The 20,281-nt window shown below is 40.7% G+C and overlaps 1 protein-coding gene across 2 annotated transcripts in view; it reads right to left on the bottom strand.

Annotated features, from left to right (window-relative positions):
- The window catches only part of CPNE5 (copine 5), a 417,182-nt gene that overhangs the window by 44,154 nt on the left and 352,747 nt on the right, over window positions 1–20,281 (bottom strand). For both annotated transcript variants that reach the window (XM_063453199.1, XM_063453200.1), the window contains exons 18-19: window positions 2,487–2,589; window positions 1,091–1,148 (exon numbers count right to left, since the gene is read on the bottom strand). In XM_063453199.1, coding sequence (XP_063309269.1) covers window positions 1,091–1,148; window positions 2,487–2,589 — 161 coding nt within the window. The remainder of the gene's footprint in view (window positions 1–1,090; window positions 1,149–2,486; window positions 2,590–20,281) is intronic.

The following is a 20,281-nucleotide window of genomic DNA, read 5'->3' as shown; positions in this document are numbered from 1 at the left end:
TAGGGTTCTGGTTATTATCTGCTTACTTATCTAAACATTTATACTCTGGAATCTTCTTCACTCCAGAGACATTTGTATAATCTGTCAATGCATACATACTTTATTACAGAGATATATATGTCTAATCTGTACATACATACATACTTCCTGTATATTGGTTTCCTTGGTAACCATAACCATGTGATTATGGTTGGAAGGATCCCATTACACTCAGGTGTTTGTTATTTATTTTTGGGTATATAAGGGTGGTTCCTTTCTTTTTGTAATATGCTCCCTTAATAAAGACAATTTTGCCAAAACGTTGGGGCTTTTGGTTGATTTTCTCGCTCTACTTATTATTTCTGGTATTATTTTTTGATGGTATGTATTACTTACTGGGTTTTTTTTTATCCTAATGACTTTGTATTTAGTAATATTATTATTGTCTTTTTTTTTTTTTAGCTATCATGCATGTATGGGTGTAACTGCAGTGCATTTTGTAGATTAATTGTACTATTATTGTGACATTTATGCTATGATCTTCTGATATGCATTTTGGGATACCTGTTATTGTGGACCCAATTAATAAAGTGGTTTTTTTTTATCTTTATGGTTGTGCTCCTCATTCAGTAGTATTTGTAGATTTTCATGGTCCTTGAGGAATATGGCCTTTTGAGTGTGCCTACTTTTTCTAAATGGAAGTTTTGATTTTATCTTGCCATAATTTCTACCATATTTAAATTGAATATTAGAAAAAAAAGATTAATGTAAAAAAAATAATTAAAGAATAAAAACTAGATAAATTTGCTGTATTAATTAAAATAATTATATATATATATAATATATATATATATATATATATATATATATATATATATATATTTTTACAATGAATGAGAGAACATTAGTAAATAGTGAAAAAAACACTCTGATCCAACAGTCATTTTTTTTTTGTTTGTTTACCGGTAGTGATTTTTAATAATTCTTTCTCAATTTTCAGTTTTCATCTATAATATCACTTCATATTCCATTATCACAGTATGAACATGGGGACAATGTGAATATCTCAATATTTATGTCAGTGTCACTGTGTCCACAGTTTGTACCTTACCATCAAACTCTGCTTGGCCTACACCAACAATTATTATGGACATGGGGAGTTTAGCTGCCTGCATAAGAAAGGATAAATAGTTTAGAAGAATAAATTATTTACTTTGCTTTTAATGAAACAATAATTCACAGTATAATCCTGGCATGTCATAATGTTCTATATTATAATTTATGCTACTGTATAAATTAAAAACCAGAAGAATAAAAACATAGGACTTGGATATGTAACTGGTTGAAACATTGAATAGATATTATGTCTGTTAAGTGAATTTTTCCAGTTGGCAAAATCAGTAACATCTAAATTATCAGTCCTTGGTTCTATGCTTTCTTTATCTGGATCTGGAAAATCCATTTTTTTTTCAGATGGAGTAAATACTACGTGAATTAAAATAAACATTAAGACATACTACAAAATTGCAAATGCAAGACATGTTTAATCTAAAATAATTTTTAAAAATATAACAATTCAGTCCATTGTATTTTGGGCATGCTGAGAGGAGCAGAAGAATCAGGGACTCAGGACACTTTCATTTGAATTAAAATTTTGTTCAGTGGAGAACATGTACATTAGGAAAATTGATGGACCAAATTTAATGGATTCTCCTAAAAATATGAAACTTCCTGCATTCTACTGGATAATGTTTGTGCTGAAATACATCAACTAAACTACAAAGAGTGAGCACATCTCAAGGACATTTATCTACATTTAATATCAATTTGGTCATCTATACAACTATACTGACATAGTTGTATCTAATCTCTTCGATAGAGCCTACTCATGACTGTCTAACAAGTGAATACTTTTGAGTAACATTTTGTATTTATTCAAAATATTACACTCTGTATGTTCTATTATTTTATTTTGTAGAAGTTATATTACAACAGATGCATTATTACAGGTACAATATATGCATTCATACAAGTATTTTTGCTTAATTCAACAGTATTTTAAAACGCTTTATCTTTCTTTTTCTTTATGTTTATTTGCCAAGACACACATTCACAGAAGCACCAAATATTTTTTTTTGTTTGTTTAAATTAATAGATACATATAAAAATAAAATGTTATAGAGCATCTTAATTATGCACTAAAAGGATAATTATTAGGGACATCCTTAGTATAAAAACATGGGGACATTTGTTTTTGGATCTTTGGTATCTTCAGAAATTAAGGTTTTTTTATATTAGGCGTAGAAACAATGGTTTTACAACCTCATCTAAGAGTTGGCTATGCTTTTGACAACTTTACCGTATTATCAGAAACCCACAACAGAGTTTCAAATTCAAATAATTTAAGAATTCCACCAATTATGTTGACGGTAGCTATACAGACCCCATACGTTTCAGCATTATACTCAAGACATTTCTATTTCACAATGCCTGTATTTTTCACTTACATTCACAATTGCCTCTTTTGTCTGTGACATGTCAGAGATGACCCCATCTGTGATTATCAGGAGGACAAAATATTGGGAGCCATCCTGCACAGCAGTCGCAAACCTGTAGACATTAACAAGTATTAGATTTTTTTTTAATATATATATATATATATATATATATGTAATCTTTACTTCTTTTTTTCATAATATACTTAACAATATAAAAATTGTACAAATATTCAAGCAAGTTGTGTCCTTGATTTACATTTTTACAGGTCATTTATACATAAAAAAAGCATGAAAGATCATTTAAAATAAATCAGAAAAGGCATCTTAATTAATAGTACCCACAAGGTCACAACTTACAATCAATACAATATAAAGATAGAGAATGCTCCATGCAAGGGAAGACGGGGAGGGCCAAGGGATCTTACCCTATGACAAAACTCCATACTGAGGTGTTGCAAATGTAATAATTATTGACGTCTGGGGTGAAGCAGCCACTTACAATTTCTCTATTGACCTTAACCAGGTTTTTCACTGATCTTGTCCTTTTCAAACTTAATTTGATAGATATGCAGTTCTTTAATAAGTAACCAACATGGGGCTTATGGCCATCTTCCAATACCTAGCAACCAACAGCTTGGCTGCAAACAATATATGAATCACTATAGTTATAAAATGACCAATTTTTTTAAAATATATTTTTGTGTAATAGCAAAAGCCCTGGGTTAGAGTTTATATTTTTCTTCTAATCATATTCCAGAAAAGCTGCTACTAACAGAACCCTCAGACACACACACAGCACCGAGACACAAACACAGCACCCTCAGACACACACAGCACCTCACAAACACAGCACCCTCACACACACACATGGCACCCTCAGACACACACAGCAACCCCACACACATGGCACACACACAGCACCCTCACAGGGAATCTTTTATTTAAAGACACTATAGACTGTTAAAGATAATTGTAACTACCCATATCTTTCCCTGTGCTGTGCATCAAACTGATGCTTAAAAACCATATCAAACAAAAGTTTTTCTGCATGGTTCATCTATTCTGTTTGCGTGCATTTACTTTCAAATGTTACATCAGTCACCCAAGTACTGCGAGGACGAGATAAAAAAAACTCAAAGTTGGAGAACGTGCAGAGACTTGGATTGGTCAAAATACATTACTGGGACATTTTCAAAAAGTACAGACACTGTTTTATCTGATCGTAGTGCCCGCCAGCTGAATTACTTTGAAAGTGCTAAAACACTGTCACTTGTTTTGTAATCCTGCTTGATTGTTCAATAATAATCTTTTTGATTTGGACCAGTTGTTTCACGTGCCTTATTTCTTTAACAGACACAAAAACAACTTTAGCTTACTGAAAAAAAAAATTGTGTATAGATCATGCCCGTGTGAGAGCTGCTTAATTCATTTAGGAGTTAAATCACCTTGTTTATACAGCTGTAGACACACCTCCCTGAATTTGACTTGTACAGCTTTCCTAAACACTTCCTGTAAAGAGTTATCTAATGTTTACACTTCCCTTATTGCAAAATATGTTTATAGCTTGCTGGACCCTGCAGGAGCCTCCTGTATGTAATCTAAATTCAATTTACAGAGCAGGAGAAAAAAAACTTTTAAAGTAAGTTACATCTGATTTAAAATTAAACCATCTTGTTTTAATGCGGGTTATGTCAGTCACAGCCAGGGTAGATTTGTCTAGGGCTGCATAAACATAAACAAAAGTGATTGAACTCCTTAGTGGCAGTGAATTTAGCAGTGAAACTTCAGAGGCATGATCTATACACTGAAAATGTGTAATTAAAGGGACACTCCAGGCGCCCAAACCACTTCTGCCCATTAGAGTGGTCTGGGTGCCAACTCCCACCACCCTTAACCCTGCAAATGTAATTATTGCAGTTTTTATAAACTGCAATAATTACCTTGCAGGGTTAAAGGACCTCTATTATGCCAGGAAAACAAACCTGTTTTCCTGGCTCTATAGTGTTAATAGGTCCCCCGCACCCTCATGGCCCCCCTCCCGCTGGGCTGAAGGGGTTGAAACCACTTCAGCCACTTACCTTTCTCCAGCTCCCTCTGCGCTGGGGAACTCTCCTCCTCCTGCCAACGTCAGCACCGAATGCGCATGCGCGGCAAGAGCCATGCGCGCATTCAAACAGTCCATAGGAAAGCATTTCTCAATGCTTTCCTATGGAGGTCCAGCGTCTTCTCACAGTGAGAATTGCGGATGCGCCTCTAGCGGCTGTCAGTGAGACAGCCACTTGAGGCTGGATTAACCCTCAGTGAAACATTGAGCTGAAGTGATCTGGGTGCCCATAGTGGTCCTTTAAGTCCTCCTCTAGTGTCTGTCTACCAGACAGGTACTTCTGTGTTCTTAGAACAAGAAAAGTGTTTTAAACAACACTGGATGTCCTCATGCTATGCATGAGGACCTCCAGCATCGCCAGAATACCCATAGGAAAGCATTGAATAATGCTTTCCTATGAGAAGGTCTAATGCGCGGATGTGTTTTCCTGGCACTTGAGTGTCCCTTTAACCCCTTAAGGACCAAACTTCTGGAATAAAAGGGAATCATGACATATCAGACATGTCATGTGTCCTTAAGGGGTTAAGCTAAAGTTGTTTTGGTGACAAGGAATAAATATACCATAGAGCTAAAAAGAAATAACAAATACTTAAAACACAGCACACAGGAACATTTAACATAAATGTATATCCACCCATGAACTCAAAGATAAAACATATCCCCTCTGTTAGGTGCATCACCTTTCTTCAAAGCAAGCACCAATTTGAAACTGAAAAATAAACTATAACCTTATATATGAATTATGAGTACCATACTTAAAATTCTAGTGTTCTAAATGCTACATGCTGGAGAAGATGAGAAAGATGAGAAAACAAAAATGTTATTTTAATTAAATTGTACAGTTAAATACAGAATTTTCACACTCATTCTATCTAACCCTAATAATCTCCAGTGACAGTAAAAAAAAACAAAAAAAAACAGTAGAGCTCACTACATTCTTATTCATTATATAACTCTTACAGAAAATAAGTGTCTTTTTTTATAATACAAACCAGAACCAAAAATAAAATGCCTTAAGCAACAAGATGTAAAAGGTGATCATTATAGCGGTGTTACTATTGGATACTTTAAACCTATAACCAAACAGCATAGCTGTATTCTAAAAATCCTCCAAGTATAGTGTACCAGGCAGTGAGACTTGGGATATTTATCTCTAATTCCCTTCCACTTCAGCAACATCTGCAGATATAAAACTAGCGATCTTCTATCATCACATTCTACAATGGTTGGTAAATATTTATGCAAACCCAACACAAATACACACTAGGAAATGAAATATAATAGGCGATCATTATAATTGTATTATTATTAAATCATTTAACCAAAAAACAAACCAAATCAATTCCTCATTCTGTTTATGTCACATCAGTGAGCACGTTTATCTTACATTCTGTCGTTAATCTTAAAGACTTTCGAATGTCACAGGCCATACAGTGACACTTGGAAAATTCACATCTAGTACCTTCCTCGAAAACAACATCTGCAAATACAAATAAACTATCTTCTATAATAGGATACTGAAATGATTCGTAGTTACATGTATGAATCCAAATTGAAGTAAATATTTAGAAGAACACAATTAGCTTCTAAGGGAAAGAGAAAGAGGGAATGGTAAGAAAGCTATACCCCCACCTCTAAAATATCAGCTAGAATTATTGTATATTTCGCTGTCTTCTTTCACTAATTTCCCCTTCCTTTTTAGATTTTATCCCCTCATTTCCTTTCCCCTTAACATCAGTTATTATATAAACTTAAATTCAAATTTGTATTAGATGATATTTATATTCATCATAGTATATTCTCCTTTGCTTAAATGCATTTGTTTGCAAAACATATCTAGTCAGTGAACTGTCGATATGTTGAGTGATTAGCAGCAACATCAATTTAAAGCACAGGACACCATTAGTAGAGCATACTGCTCAATCAACCCCTTGTCATGTTATAATCTTACTTTCCAGAGAAAAACAAACACTTTCTTAAATACTGCAACCAGGGCTGCCATCAGAAATATTGGGGCCCCTGACACAGCTCAAGGTCTGGGCCCCCCCTTAGTCCGCCCACAGGGATGCAGTGTCTGTACTGATTCTGGTGTGTGTATAGTGGATGTAGAATGTGTGTAGTGGATGCAGAGTTTGTGTGTAAAGTGGATGCGGTGTGTGTTTAACGGATGCAGTGTGTATAGTGGATGCAGATTGTACATTTGTGGAATGTATGAGGTGTATAGTGAATGCAGAGTGTGTGTTTGTGTAGTGGATGTAGTGTGTGTAGTGAATGCAGAGTGTGTGTAGTGGATGTAGTGTGTGTGTTTATAGTGAATGCAGAGTGTGTGTAGTGGATGTAGTGTTTAGTGAATACAGTGTGTGGATGTAGTGTGTGTATAGTGAATGCAGAGTGTGTCTTTGTGTAGTCAATGTAGTGTATGTGTATAGTAACTACATAGTGTGTGTTTGTGTAAGTATTTAATGTGTGTATAGTGACTGCAGACTGTGTGTTTGTGTAGTGGATGTAGTGTGTGTAGTGACTGCAAAGTGTGTTTGGGTTTGTGTAGTGACTCCAGAGTGTGTGTTTGTGTAAGGATGTAGTGTGTATAGTGACTGCAGAGTGTATGTTTGTGTAAGGAAATAGTGTGTGTAGTGACTGCAGAGTGTGTGTTTGTGTAAGGATGTAGTGTGTGTAGTGACTGCAGAGTATGTGTTTGTGTAGTGGGTGCATAGGCGTGCGCAGCCTATTGCATTAGGGTGTGCACCCTAAAGCACAAGCACACGCGGTATATATATATATATATATATATATATATGTGTGTGTGTGTATGTATATATACACACATATATACAGACACAAAGCTGTGTGTGTGTGTGCTGTGTGAGGGTGCTGTTAGTGTGATGTGTGTGTGAGGGTGCTGGTAGTGTACTATGTGGGTGTTTGTGTGTGCGTGCTTGTGAGGGTGCTGTGAATGTACTGTGTATCAGGGTGCTGTTTGTGTGTGTGTGTGCACTTGTGAGGGTGCTGTAAATGTACTGTGTGTGTGGGTGATGTTTGTGTGTGAGGGTACTGGTAGTTTGCTGTGTGTGTTTGTTAGGGTCCTGTTTGTGTTTGTGAGGGTACTGTTAGTGTGCTGTGTGAGTGTGAGAGTGCTGTTTGTGTAATGTGTGTGAGAGTGCTGTGTGTTTGTGAGGGTGCTGTGTGTGTGGGTGCTGTATGTGTGTTGGTGCTGTGTATGTGTGTTGGTGCTGTGTGGGTGATGTGTATGTGTGTGGGTGCTGTGTATGTCTGTGGGTGCTGTATGTGTGTATGTGCTGTGTATGTCTGTGGGTGCTGTATGTGTGTGTGTGCTATATGTGTGTGTGTGCTGTATGTGTGTGGGTGCTGTATGTGTGTGGGTGCTGTATGTGTGTGGGTGCTGTATGTGTGTAGGTGCTGTGTATGTCTGTGGGTGCTGAATGTGTGTTGGTGATGTGTATGTGTGTGGGTGCTGTGTGTGGGTGCTGTGTATGTCTGTGGGTGCTGTGTATGTCTGTGGGTGCTGTATGTCTGTGGGTGCCGTATGTCTGTGGGTGCCGTATGTCTGTGGGTGCTGTGTATGTGTGTGGGTGCTGTGTATGTGTGTGTGTGCTGTGTATGTTTGTGGGTGCTGTGTGTGGGTGCTGTATGTGTGTGGGTGCTGTGTATATGTGTGTGTGGGTGATTGTGGGGGGTGGAGGTACATTACTTAATATCCCCCCTCCCTTCTTACTTTATGTAGGGAGGGGGATCCTTCCTTGCTGCTTTCCCTGGTGGTCCAGTGGAGGTGGGGGCAGATCAGTTATCCCCCCTCCCTTCTTACCTTATGCCTGCTGCTGCCGCCATCCATCCCTGGTGGTCCAGTGGAGAGTGAACTCTAGCCCCGCAGGGCTAGAGTTCACTCACGCGAGATCTGAGCGTTGCCGCGGCAACGCTCAGATCTCGCAAGAGGAACCCGGCGGAGCTGCTGGCAATAGCTCCCCGGGTCCTCTCCTACCTCCCTCCATGCCTGTGAGCCGGTGAGGGGAGGCTGAGAGCAGAGCCGGCGCTCGGATAGCGCTGGCTCTGCATGAGCCGACAGGGGAGATCCTGAGATCTCCCCTGCCGGTCTCAATACATAGTGCGTGCCGCGGGGATTAGGGTGTGCCCAGGCACACCCGGCACACCCCGTGCGCATGCCTATGAGTGGGTGTAGTGGGTGTAGTGACTGCAGAATGTGTGTGTGTGTTTGTGTAGTGACTCCAGAGTGTGTGTTTGTGTAAGGATGTAGTGTGTGTAGTGACTGCAGAGTGTATGTATATGTTAGTGTACAGTTTGTTAAATGTTAGTGAATAGTGTGTGTAAATGTTATTGTATAGTGTGTGTATATTTTAGTGTATAGTTTGTGTAAATGTTAGTGTATAGTTTGTGTAAATGTTAGTGTATAGTGTGTGTAAATGTAAGTGTATAGTGTGTTAATGTTAGTGTATAGTTTGTGTGAATGTTAGGGTACAGTGTGTGTATATGTTAGTGTATAGTGTGTGTAAACGTATGGTGCTGCAAAATGTAGGGGATAAACCTATAGTATTTTTTTCCCCTCCATTAATTGTAATGTTTTATTCCCCCCTCCCTGTATCTCACCTGTGGCCATGGAGGGGGGAGATCACAGTGACTGGAGCCAGAGGTCCTGAGGCATGGTGCCGCCCTCGATACCTGTATTTTGCAGTGGGCCCAGCACACTTGAAATATACTGCCCAGATGCTCTGCTCTGTCGAAGTCTTGCGAGCCGTGCGGAACGTTGCCATGGTAACCCGTGGCAATGCTCTGATGATCGCGTCACTTGCGAGACTTCGGCAGAGCATCTGGGCAGTATATTTCAAGTGTGCTGGGCCCCCTGCAAAATACAGGTAGCGGGGGGGCCGCAGTGTACACATATATAGCGTTAATAGCTATATATGTGTGCACATAGCTAATGTGGGGCCCGGGGACGACCTGAGCAATCCGGGCCCCCCAGGACTGTCGGGCCCATGACAACAGTTATGGTTGTCATCAGTGGTGTATCCTGGTTTTGTGCAGCCCTAGGCAGGACAAAACTCAGGCACCCCCCCCCCGCGCCACCCCCACCCAACCTTTACCCCGCCCCCCGCATTCTAAATACACACACACACATTCACTGACAGATACGCATACACTAGCTAACATAAACACACACTCGCTAACAGAAACACACACTCGCTAACAGAAACACACACACACTAACAGACACACTCACACTCAGTAACAGACAAACACACTCACTAACACACACACACTAACAGACACACACTCACTAGCAGACACAAACTAGCAGACACACACACTCCCTAACATACACACACACTAACAGACACACACAGTCAGACACACACTCACTAACAGACACACACTAACAGACACACTCACACTCAGTAACAGACAAACACACTCACTAACAGACACACACTCACTCACTAGCAGACACACACACTCACTAACACACACACACACACTCACAGACAAACACACACACTAACAGACACACACAGCCACACACACACACACACTCACTAACAGACATACACTAACAGACACACACACTAACAGACACACACACACACACACTCACTAACAGACACACACTCACACTAACAGACACACACACACTCACTAACAGACACACTCACTAACAGACACACACACACACACTCACACTAACTAACAGACATACACACACTCACACTCACTAACAGACACACACACACTCACACACAGACACACACACACACCCACACTCACTAACAGACACACACTCACACTCACTAACAGACACACACACACACACACTAACAGACACACACACACTAACAGACACACACACACTCACACTCACTAACAGACACACACACTCACACTCACTAACAGACACACGCACACACACACACACTCACACTCACTAACAGACACACACTCACTAACACACACACACACACACACTCACAAACAGACACACACACTCACACTCACTAACACACACTCACACTCACTAACAGACACACACACTCACTAACAGACACACACACACACTCACGAACAGACACACACTCACACTCACACTAACAGACACACACTCACACTAACAGACACACACTCACACTCACACTAACATACACACACTCACACTCACACTAACAGACACACACACACTCACACTCACACTAACAGACACACACACTCACTAACAGACACACACACACTCACTAACAGACACACACACACTCACTAACAGACACACACACACTCACACTCACTAACAGACACACACACTAACAGACACACACTCACACTCACTAACAGACACACACTCACACTCACACTAACAGACACACTCACACTCACACTAACATACACACTCACACTCACTAACAGACACACACTCACTAACAGACACACACTCACACTCACTAACAGACACACACTCACACTCACTAACAGACACACACACACTCACACTCACACTAACAGACACACACACACACTCACTAACAGACACACACACTCACACTCACTCACATTAACACTTGTTTTTTTTTTTTACTTTAACCCCCCCAGCCTCCTTACCTTTGGGAATGCTGGGGGGGGGGGGGCGGTCATCTTTCTCCCTGGTGGTCCAGTGGCTGCTGGGCGGTCGGGCGGCGCTGGCGGGCGGCTGGCGAGGGAGCACTTCCTCTGAGCTGTCTGCTCAGCTCCCTCGCGCGCCACACAGTGAGGCTGGGAGGCGGAGCCGGAATATGACTCCCAGCCTCACTCTGCGGCGCGCGAGGGAGCTGAGCAGACAGCTCAGAGGAAGTGCTCCCTCGCCAGCCGCCCGCCAGCGCCGCCCGACCGCCCGACCGCCCAGCATGTCTTGTTAGCCGCGATGCTAACAAGACATTTGCCTTGGGCATTTGGGGGCGGCTTTTTTTGCCGCCCCCTGGAAAATGCCGCCCAAGGCAAATGCCTTGTTTGCCTCGCGGCTAATACGCCCCTGGTTGTCATGCCCTGATGGCGGCCCTGACTGCAACTTGCAGGACGAACACAGCTGAATCCCAACTTTACAAATAAGTACCCCCTACAATATCTGATCATGCCTATCAGAGCAAACTTAAAAAAAATACAAAAGAAAGTAACATTGTAGACATTATTTTATTTCTGCCTACTTAAACATTAACAGTATGCATAATAATGTACATTAATCTCTAATCCTATGACATTGCGAAAATTGCAAATCCTGCAGTCAATGAATGCACAGAATATTTCTTAGCTACAGAAATCTTGGCAACTAATCACCAGAGATATTAAATTTATATTCCGATGTACTGCAACTTCAAAAAGCATGTGCCATTTCGGGAGAGAAAGTAGGTCAGTCAACTAAGGGGCAGATTATATTAGAGCTGATAATGTTTTTGACATTTTTACTAGAGTTATTTTAATGAGCAAATATAAGATTTCGATCAAGAAGCAGGGCTGGATTTCCCATTAGGCATAGTAGGCACCTGCACAGGTGTAGGGGAACCTGTTTTCAGCGCTTATAAATGTGCCTTTTTGGAGCCTAAAGGAACACTATAGTGTTATGAATACAAATATGTAATTTAACGCTCTAATGTCACCTAAACAGTACCATAGTCAATGTTTAGGAGACAGGACCACAAGTTTACTTACCATTTCTCCCTCACAGTGCCGGTCATCTCAGTGAAGTTCCACCTCTTTGGCTGATATCATTGAGATTGATGATCTCAGACAATTCAATATATAATATGTCAATAAGAAATCACTGGGAGGCTAGTATGCAAGTGCGGAAAAACTCAGCACTTCACCAATCAGATGTTTTGTTTGAGACCATCTGATTAAAATAGGAGAATTTTATTTTGTTATTTCATGGAAGTGCCTCTAGTGGCTGTCAGTATAAAAGCCGGTAGAGGTGGGGGGTGGGACCTGGCAGCCTTTTTGACCGGTCACATGTTGTGGAGGCCCCTTTTGAACTTGGCTTTTTCAGCAAAAATCTTAGACTCGCTGCGAATAATCAAGCTGTGTAATGCACCCGAGTGTACAAGCAGCTGTTGGTGATACCGTGGACTTCAAGATCGGGAATTTTGGGGGCCCTATGGGTGGTACAAAGCTTTAGAGAATGCGGCCTACTTGGAAGAGGTGCAGGGCAGACGGCCCCTGCCCTGTTTGCATGCCTGACAATCACCCAACGGCGGGGGTTATCACAGTCCCCACTGGAGAAATCCGACACTGAGTGGGCCATCTGTGCAGAGTTACTCAGCCGACGGATCTCAGCACCCGACCAACAAGATGGCAACCGCGTGGCATACGCTGGGCCCGACCGCGTTACCAGCACTCATGTGGCTTACTGGGCTACACCGCCCCAACTCTTAACACTGGACTATTGGTGCTACTCCAATCTGCTAAACAGCAGATCTGCCCCGGCTGACCGGTCTACGTACATGGAACCTAAGTCCGGTCCCAGTGGCTGCCTACCTGGGCTTAGAGCACCCTGAGGACAACCCTTGAACCACAGCCTGACACCTTATCCAGGAATCCCGTTATCGGACATTTGTAGCACGGGACCCGGAGGCTGGCGTAGTCGCAACCTACCAACTTCTCACAGGGCTTGCAGGTCGGAGGTGGGACAGGAACGAGTCTGAAAGATCCAGCATGGCTGTCTGTATGCCATCTGCGGCATACACGGAGAACTGGGCCTAAGGGGCTGGGTGGCCTGCCTTGAGAGACTCCAGTAGCAAATTTTAGCTTCCGTTCAACCTGTTGATATTATGCTTTCTTCTGTTAATTTACTTTGACTTTTATTTTTTCTCCACATTGGGCACTGTTTAGCATGCTTATATGTTGGTAATGTGCTAGGTATTACTCTTACACCCATGGGCTTACAGCTATAAGAGGTCACGTACTATCACCTGTCAGTGACTGTTGGGTTGTTCTACTTTATAAAAGGCATCATAAAATGTACCTGCAGGGTATCATTATTACAGTATACATTGTTGTAATCAAGTCGCATGTCACAACTTGTTTCCCCAGTTTTTAACGTGTACTTAGCAAGTGCCCCATAAAGTCATATTTATGTTATATCAGACAGATAAGCCTTAACCACATTACACCTTATTTTTATACTTGGAAGGGGTGTCTCTTTGTACTTATTGTACAGAATCAAATGCTCCACATTACCACACAACACTATAGATGACAAGTTATGTCTAACAATAAGGGGTCTATTAAAAGGTATCTTCATGTCCCTAATACTTAAGAAAATGGGTGTGCCTATTTCTCCTGCCTAAACATGAGCTGACTGCTGCCCAAATAATTCAGCTTTTCCCCTTTATAAAAAGTGCAACAACTATGATATATCAAAAGTTATCTTAAAGCGTACAAAATAATCTTGTTATTTCCCTATATATAAAAAAAAATGTGCAATGTTTTTGATGCCATACTGGTACCGGAGAAACTGACGGAAGCCGAGCACAGAGAGATGGACACAGGTTTCTTCAGGAAGGAAGAGATTCTTTATTCGATTCACCGACCGGGACTCAGAGTGACTAATGTCACCAAAAAACAGCAAAGTCTGAGCCCTGATCATACAGTGTAGGTCCCTTATATAGGCATGTAGCTCCTCCCATAATCAGTTCAACCTACACATACTCTTATCCATCAACCGAATAGAGACTAAATTCCTGTTTGACCACATGGCTTGCCCAGCACAATGGAGGAGGGGAAATACTCGTATATCCTGTACTCCTACACTTGCTCAGTACACTGTTGATTGTATCTTAGCTACGTCTAACTGACTAACTGATACACCAACATACACATATGCCACGTGGAAATCTCGGCCTACTAAATTTATTTTTACCGAGATTCCACCACAATACTACTGTTACCATGTGAATTCAAATCTGTTTGCACCAGCTGTTGTGGCAGTGCAAATCTACATGTTCAATATCTGCACGAACAAAATAAAGAATAAAAAAAAAAAAGCAGCTAGAGGCAGGTTAACTCTACAAAGAAAACACTGCTATTCCTGTAGAATGGCAAAATTTTCAAATGAAGGGTTAAAACGGGGACCACAATGCACCCAGAATATACATTTAAGATGCTCTGGGTGCCTGTAGTGTTCGTTTAAGTAGGCTGGTGGGGAGATAAGTTCCAGAGGACTTGGACAGTGGCCTCTAAAGTACAGTCAGCCTCCTATGCTTGATACAGAGCCAGATTTCATATTAGGCAGAGAAGACACCTGCCTACTGACCCCTCTACTGTAGGGGGCTGCCTATTAAACTCCCCCTCACTAATTCCTGCATCAGCATGCCGTCTGAGGATCCTGATCTGTGCATAGCCCTACCCCATGACTAAACTTTAGGCTGGACACTGACAACCTAAAATGACAGGTACACACAAAGAGCTCAGCTACCCACACTATAAACACACGGCTCAGCTACCCACTCTGTGTACAGACAGTTCAGCTACCAACACTGCACACATTAACTACTACTTATACCACTCCCCACAATGTAGCGTTTACACACATTCTAAACAAACAACTTCACTTACTGCTCCTCCTGTTACTGTTACAAACACACTCTACACTAAGGCACACACACAAAAACATGCATATTTATACACACTGCTACAGATGTGCACAGGCTACACACACATCTATAGAAACACACACTCACTCTATACATGAGTATATATAACTATTTTTATCATAAGTTAAATGGTCAATTTATTTGTATTAGTTTGCACATGGGAGGGGGATTAGGTAACTCCTGAAAATTCTGTGCCTAAAGACGCTCGTAATGTAAATTCGGCTCTTCTTTGATAAGAGAATTGCAGGGTTTTAGAGGATTTAAAACACAATGCTATTCCAGCTCCACCAGAGTATGAGGCTGGACAGGAAGTGTACATACATTTCCCATCTGCCCTCTAGCTGTCCCTTCTGCCCTCAGAAAAAGTGCTTTGCAGAACAGAATTAGACAAGACAGCATTGAGCAATGCACACATTATAACAGCTCCACAATCAATCATAAGAGACTGACCGGGCCAAAGGAGCCATAGTACTTTGCAAGTAACCCTTAAAACTACACATGCCCTTAACACCCTTTTTCCTAACCCTTAATTACATCCTTCAACAATCCCTTTTCCTTTTACCAAATGTAGGCATTCAAGCCTAAACATAAAAAAATTCTACCTCAATTAGTGGTAGAACACCCAGTACCACAAAGGTCGAAAGTGTGATTGGGCTCTCAGTATTCTGCCTGTCAGGGAGAGGGCCAAGAACCACTGGCCGCCTTTTGGTGACCCACAATTAGGTGCCAACTCTGGTGCCTACTCTGTCCAAATGTACAGTGTTGATGGGAAAACATTGGGAGGGTCGTCTGATCTATATTTTTTCTGTCAGTAAAGCTCTCATGCTCTCTGTAGTTATGCAAGAAGGAGCCAGCATCACAAAAAGCATGACGATAAAAGCAGCATTACAGACTATAGGTGGAGGATTCACTCCAGCTCTCCTAAAAAAACAAAAAACAAAACAAAAAGCCACTATACATAAAATTAGTTTGTGTGAGAATTAAAGTACATGTGCTTAAGCAATGGAAATGTTTAATAAAAAAATTCCAACTCCACACATACATATCACACACTGCCAACCAACACAATTACACATTTTACAAAGCACTTGACAGAAATAACCCCTTTAAATTCACACTAAGCAAACATACACATCCTTTATTCATAGGTTTTCACTTCACATTCAACTTTAAACCCAATAATCCTAAACACTTTTTTTTGACAAGCTTTTAATCCTTTTAGCATTGCACTCTGAAACCATTTCATCTCTAACCTTTAAAGGACCACTCTAGGCACCCAGACCACTTCAGCTTAATGAAGTGGTCTGGGTGCCAGGTCCTTCTAGGGTTAACCCATTTTTTCATAAACATAGCAGTTTCAGAGAAACTGCTATGTTTGTGAATGGGTTAAGCCTTCCCCTATTTCCTCTAGTGGCTGTCTCACTGACAGCCGCTAGAGGCGCTTGCGTGATTCTCACTGTGATTTTCACAGTGAGAGCACGCAAGCGTCCATAGGAAAGCATTATGAATGCTTTCCTATGTGACCGGCTGAATGCGCGCGCAGCTCGTGCCACGCGTGCGCATTCAGCCGACGGGGAGGAGAAGAGGAGGATCGGAGGAGGAGAGCTCTCCGCCCACCGCTGGAAAAAGGTAAGTTTTAAACACTTTCCCCTTTCCAGAGCCGGGCGGGAGTGGGTCCCTGAGGGTGGGGGCACCCTCAGGGCACTCTAGTGCCAGGAAAACGAGTATGTTTTCCTGGCACTAGAGTGGTCCTTTAACAACTTAAACAATATCTTTGACCCTAAATGCATTTACACTGCTGCATACACTAAGTATACTCAAAGATTTAAACAAAATGCATTAAAGCAAGTATATGTACATTCATATAGACATTTGCCATTGTCAAACATGAATATATTTTTAGATGTTTTTTAATTTGCCTTTTTGAAGGTAAGGATTGGGAAAGGAGGAGGCACCCTAGAAGTCTCTGCCAACAGGCACCCGACATGTAAATCTGGCCCTGCCACGAAGATGTTTTATTAAGGTCAGTTAGATATTCCACTAAGCACTTTGCATTGGCATTTTCTGCAGGGGAGAAATAAATGCTGACTTACCAAACAATTTTATTGGCCTTTTGCCTCTAAATGTGAAGTTTTTTTTGTTTTAATGCTCTAAGCAGGAGAAATAGAAGGACTTTTAATAGGAATCTCTGTCCCTTGTTCAACATGAAATGACAAGTTTATATCATCTTAGCAAATTCAGCTGTATTAGTGTGCACTCACAGTGTCATGCAGTGTCATGTAACGTACACAACATAACTAGCACATTGTACAGTGGTGTTATTGCAAATTATTGGTACAGTAAATGTGCTAATATTACAAATTACTTTAAATGTACCTAACTTGTTATGTGTATGTTAGCATTATTGTTTTAAAATGTCATTATTCCAAACTGAAAAAAGCCCATCCTTAAAGCTATAGCTATTAAAACTTTTAAAAAGGTATTAAAGCTATACACATTATAACATATAATAATATAATACACCAATCATAACATCAAAATAGAACTGAAGAGGCATCCACTCATTTCAGGTAGAGGGTGCAACTGCCCCTGATATAGCAGTCCAAGAGGGGTGGTTTGTAAACACTATGGAGTTAGGCAGCAGACCCGATAGGTGAGTTAGAAGGTGCAGCATGTCACATTTGTCCACTCTAGGCCCACTTGAATATGTAGATAGTATTATCTCTGATCATTTGAGTATCCCGCTGAACCGATTGTCTCCATGAGGTAGTGTGTCTGGAGAGGTCCTTATAAAAAGTAAGCTAAAAACCTTTAAAGGCAACTGAATGAGAGTGCCTTGCAGCTCCCTGTAAACATACCCCTATCTGAGTCTCAGAAAGATTTTAATTAAAACATCATTTAGATCAGTTTAGCTTTTTTGAAGGGGGGGGGGGGGTCAGCAAAGTAGAGAGGTGCCACCATACATAATGAGGAAGTTTCTCACTAGAAATAGTCTCAGGTACTCCTTACATTCTGTCTTTCATATAGACCATAGCAGCAGTCAGTTACTATCTATTTAGCCTTTTTCGGGGTCATCAGAGTAGACAAGAGCTGCCAGACATAATGAAGAAGCTTCTCAGTAGCATAAGTCTCAGATATTCTGATTCTTACAGTCTAGGTATATCCAGACATAAAGACTGTGTCTGTTGCTGTGTACACCAGCTGGTGAATGCAGAGACCTTCTCCCTAACCACTGCCATATGTCCCTGAAGCATTGCTTTATCATACGACAGGGCCTTAATATCTACCTTAGACAATGGGGCAGTGTCATCCTGAGAGAAAGCTGATGGGTCAGCTAAGTCAACAAAGGGAGCTGTAAGTCTCTACAGGTGCCATTTTAGAAGACTTTGGTATTGCCACAAGAAAATTCCAATATCTGCGGAGCTATGATCCACATGATGGTCTCTGTCTCGAGCTGCACACATGTGGAGATGATGAGCGAGTGGGAAGCTCAGATACACTGTATAAATCGGTGAAGTTTCACAGGGCTCAGGCAATGTCTGTCATCTTGCATGGATGCTGGCTCCACCCGCTAAGTTTTGTCCCTTTCTACCTGATATTTGCTTCCTGTTACACTTTGAATTTTTTTATAGGATTAATTAGAAATAGTAATAAATTAACCCGTTAAGAACCAAGGCTATTTTAAGGAAGAACATGGCTTTTTAAGTACATTATATGAATACATAACGCAATTGTATGCAATAAGAAGAATTCAATAGTAAAGAAATAAAAAAATGGGAAAATAAAATTCCCTCAGTTTTACACTTAATTATTTCTACAGACCAAGCGCAACTAAAGATTAAAAATGTACTCAAAATAGTCAAGATTGTGTCAAAGATTTCAGTTAATTTTTAGAAGTTATAAAACAAATATCGCAATGAGTGAATAACAGTATTAAAGGTAAAACCTTGGCATGCTGAGATTACAACTTTTATAGTAGTCACAGAATCCAAAACTGCTGCACAAAAGTATATAGAAGTACATTCCCCAGGCATATTTAAAATACATATCCAGGCTATGTAACTAAGAAAATGTTGACACTTTCCATTTAACCATTTTATAACAATTCTAGATAAATAAAATATTTCGTTTTTTTGCGTTTCTTTTTCACACATTACATAGATAAAAAAAGAAACCTGTGTCCCACAAATTAAGCCTTTCTCACATTTGTTTTTCCTATTGATCCAAAAAAAGAAAAAAAAAAAAAAACAGTTTAAAGCTGTGACGAGACCAATCTCGCCACTGTGCATTGGAGGAGCCTGGTTGCCCGACTGCTGCCTTCAGAATATGGCCCATGTTGAAACCCTTGATTTTCTCCTGCAAAGACACGAAAGCCAGGTCATTCGGTACTTGCCCTATTTGAACAGTGATACCCCAGATAGCTATGCCACGGAGCCCATTCGTATAACGAAAGACTATGTGAAAGACTTTGGCTCCATGGCAATTGAACTGAGCACCATTCAGTAATAATGTGCGCTCAGATCTAAGCTATCTGGGGATATGTTGAATGTACCTGTTTTATGCAATGGCTGCACAGTAATATATTTTTAGGTATTTTATTGTCTTTAGCTGCCATGTGTTCAATTGAGGTTTGCCTTTGTCCTTGGAGATAATTGGATTACTTGGATAGAAGACTCTGTGGAACTGGTTTTGGGCAGAAAAGCCATGCTTCATTTGGTCACAAAGGACTACGATCTATCTTTTGAACCAATATACCAAAGTGGATGATTTTTTACATATGTTTGTATTTGGAGTATGCTGATTCTGAAAATGTACATTTTATGTGAATGTGATGCATACTTTTAAAGTTATGAATAATGTGGAAAAACTGTATTTCTCTGCTTGTGATAATTACATTGCCCATTGTGTAAGGTAATTGTATCACTGGCAGAGGGGAGGATTTTGTGTGGGAGTGTCTGAGTGTATTGTACGTGTTTATTGGTTGTTTTCCAAAACCCGATGGGTGGTACTAATGTGTATATAAGAACAATAAACCCACAACTCTGTCTGTTCACTGCTTGACCCTC

The sequence above is a fragment of the Pelobates fuscus genome, chromosome 1 (assembly GCF_036172605.1).
Source record: "Pelobates fuscus isolate aPelFus1 chromosome 1, aPelFus1.pri, whole genome shotgun sequence".
Taxonomy (NCBI): domain Eukaryota; kingdom Metazoa; phylum Chordata; class Amphibia; order Anura; family Pelobatidae; genus Pelobates; species Pelobates fuscus.
This window is presented reverse-complemented; position numbering and strand designations above follow the sequence as displayed.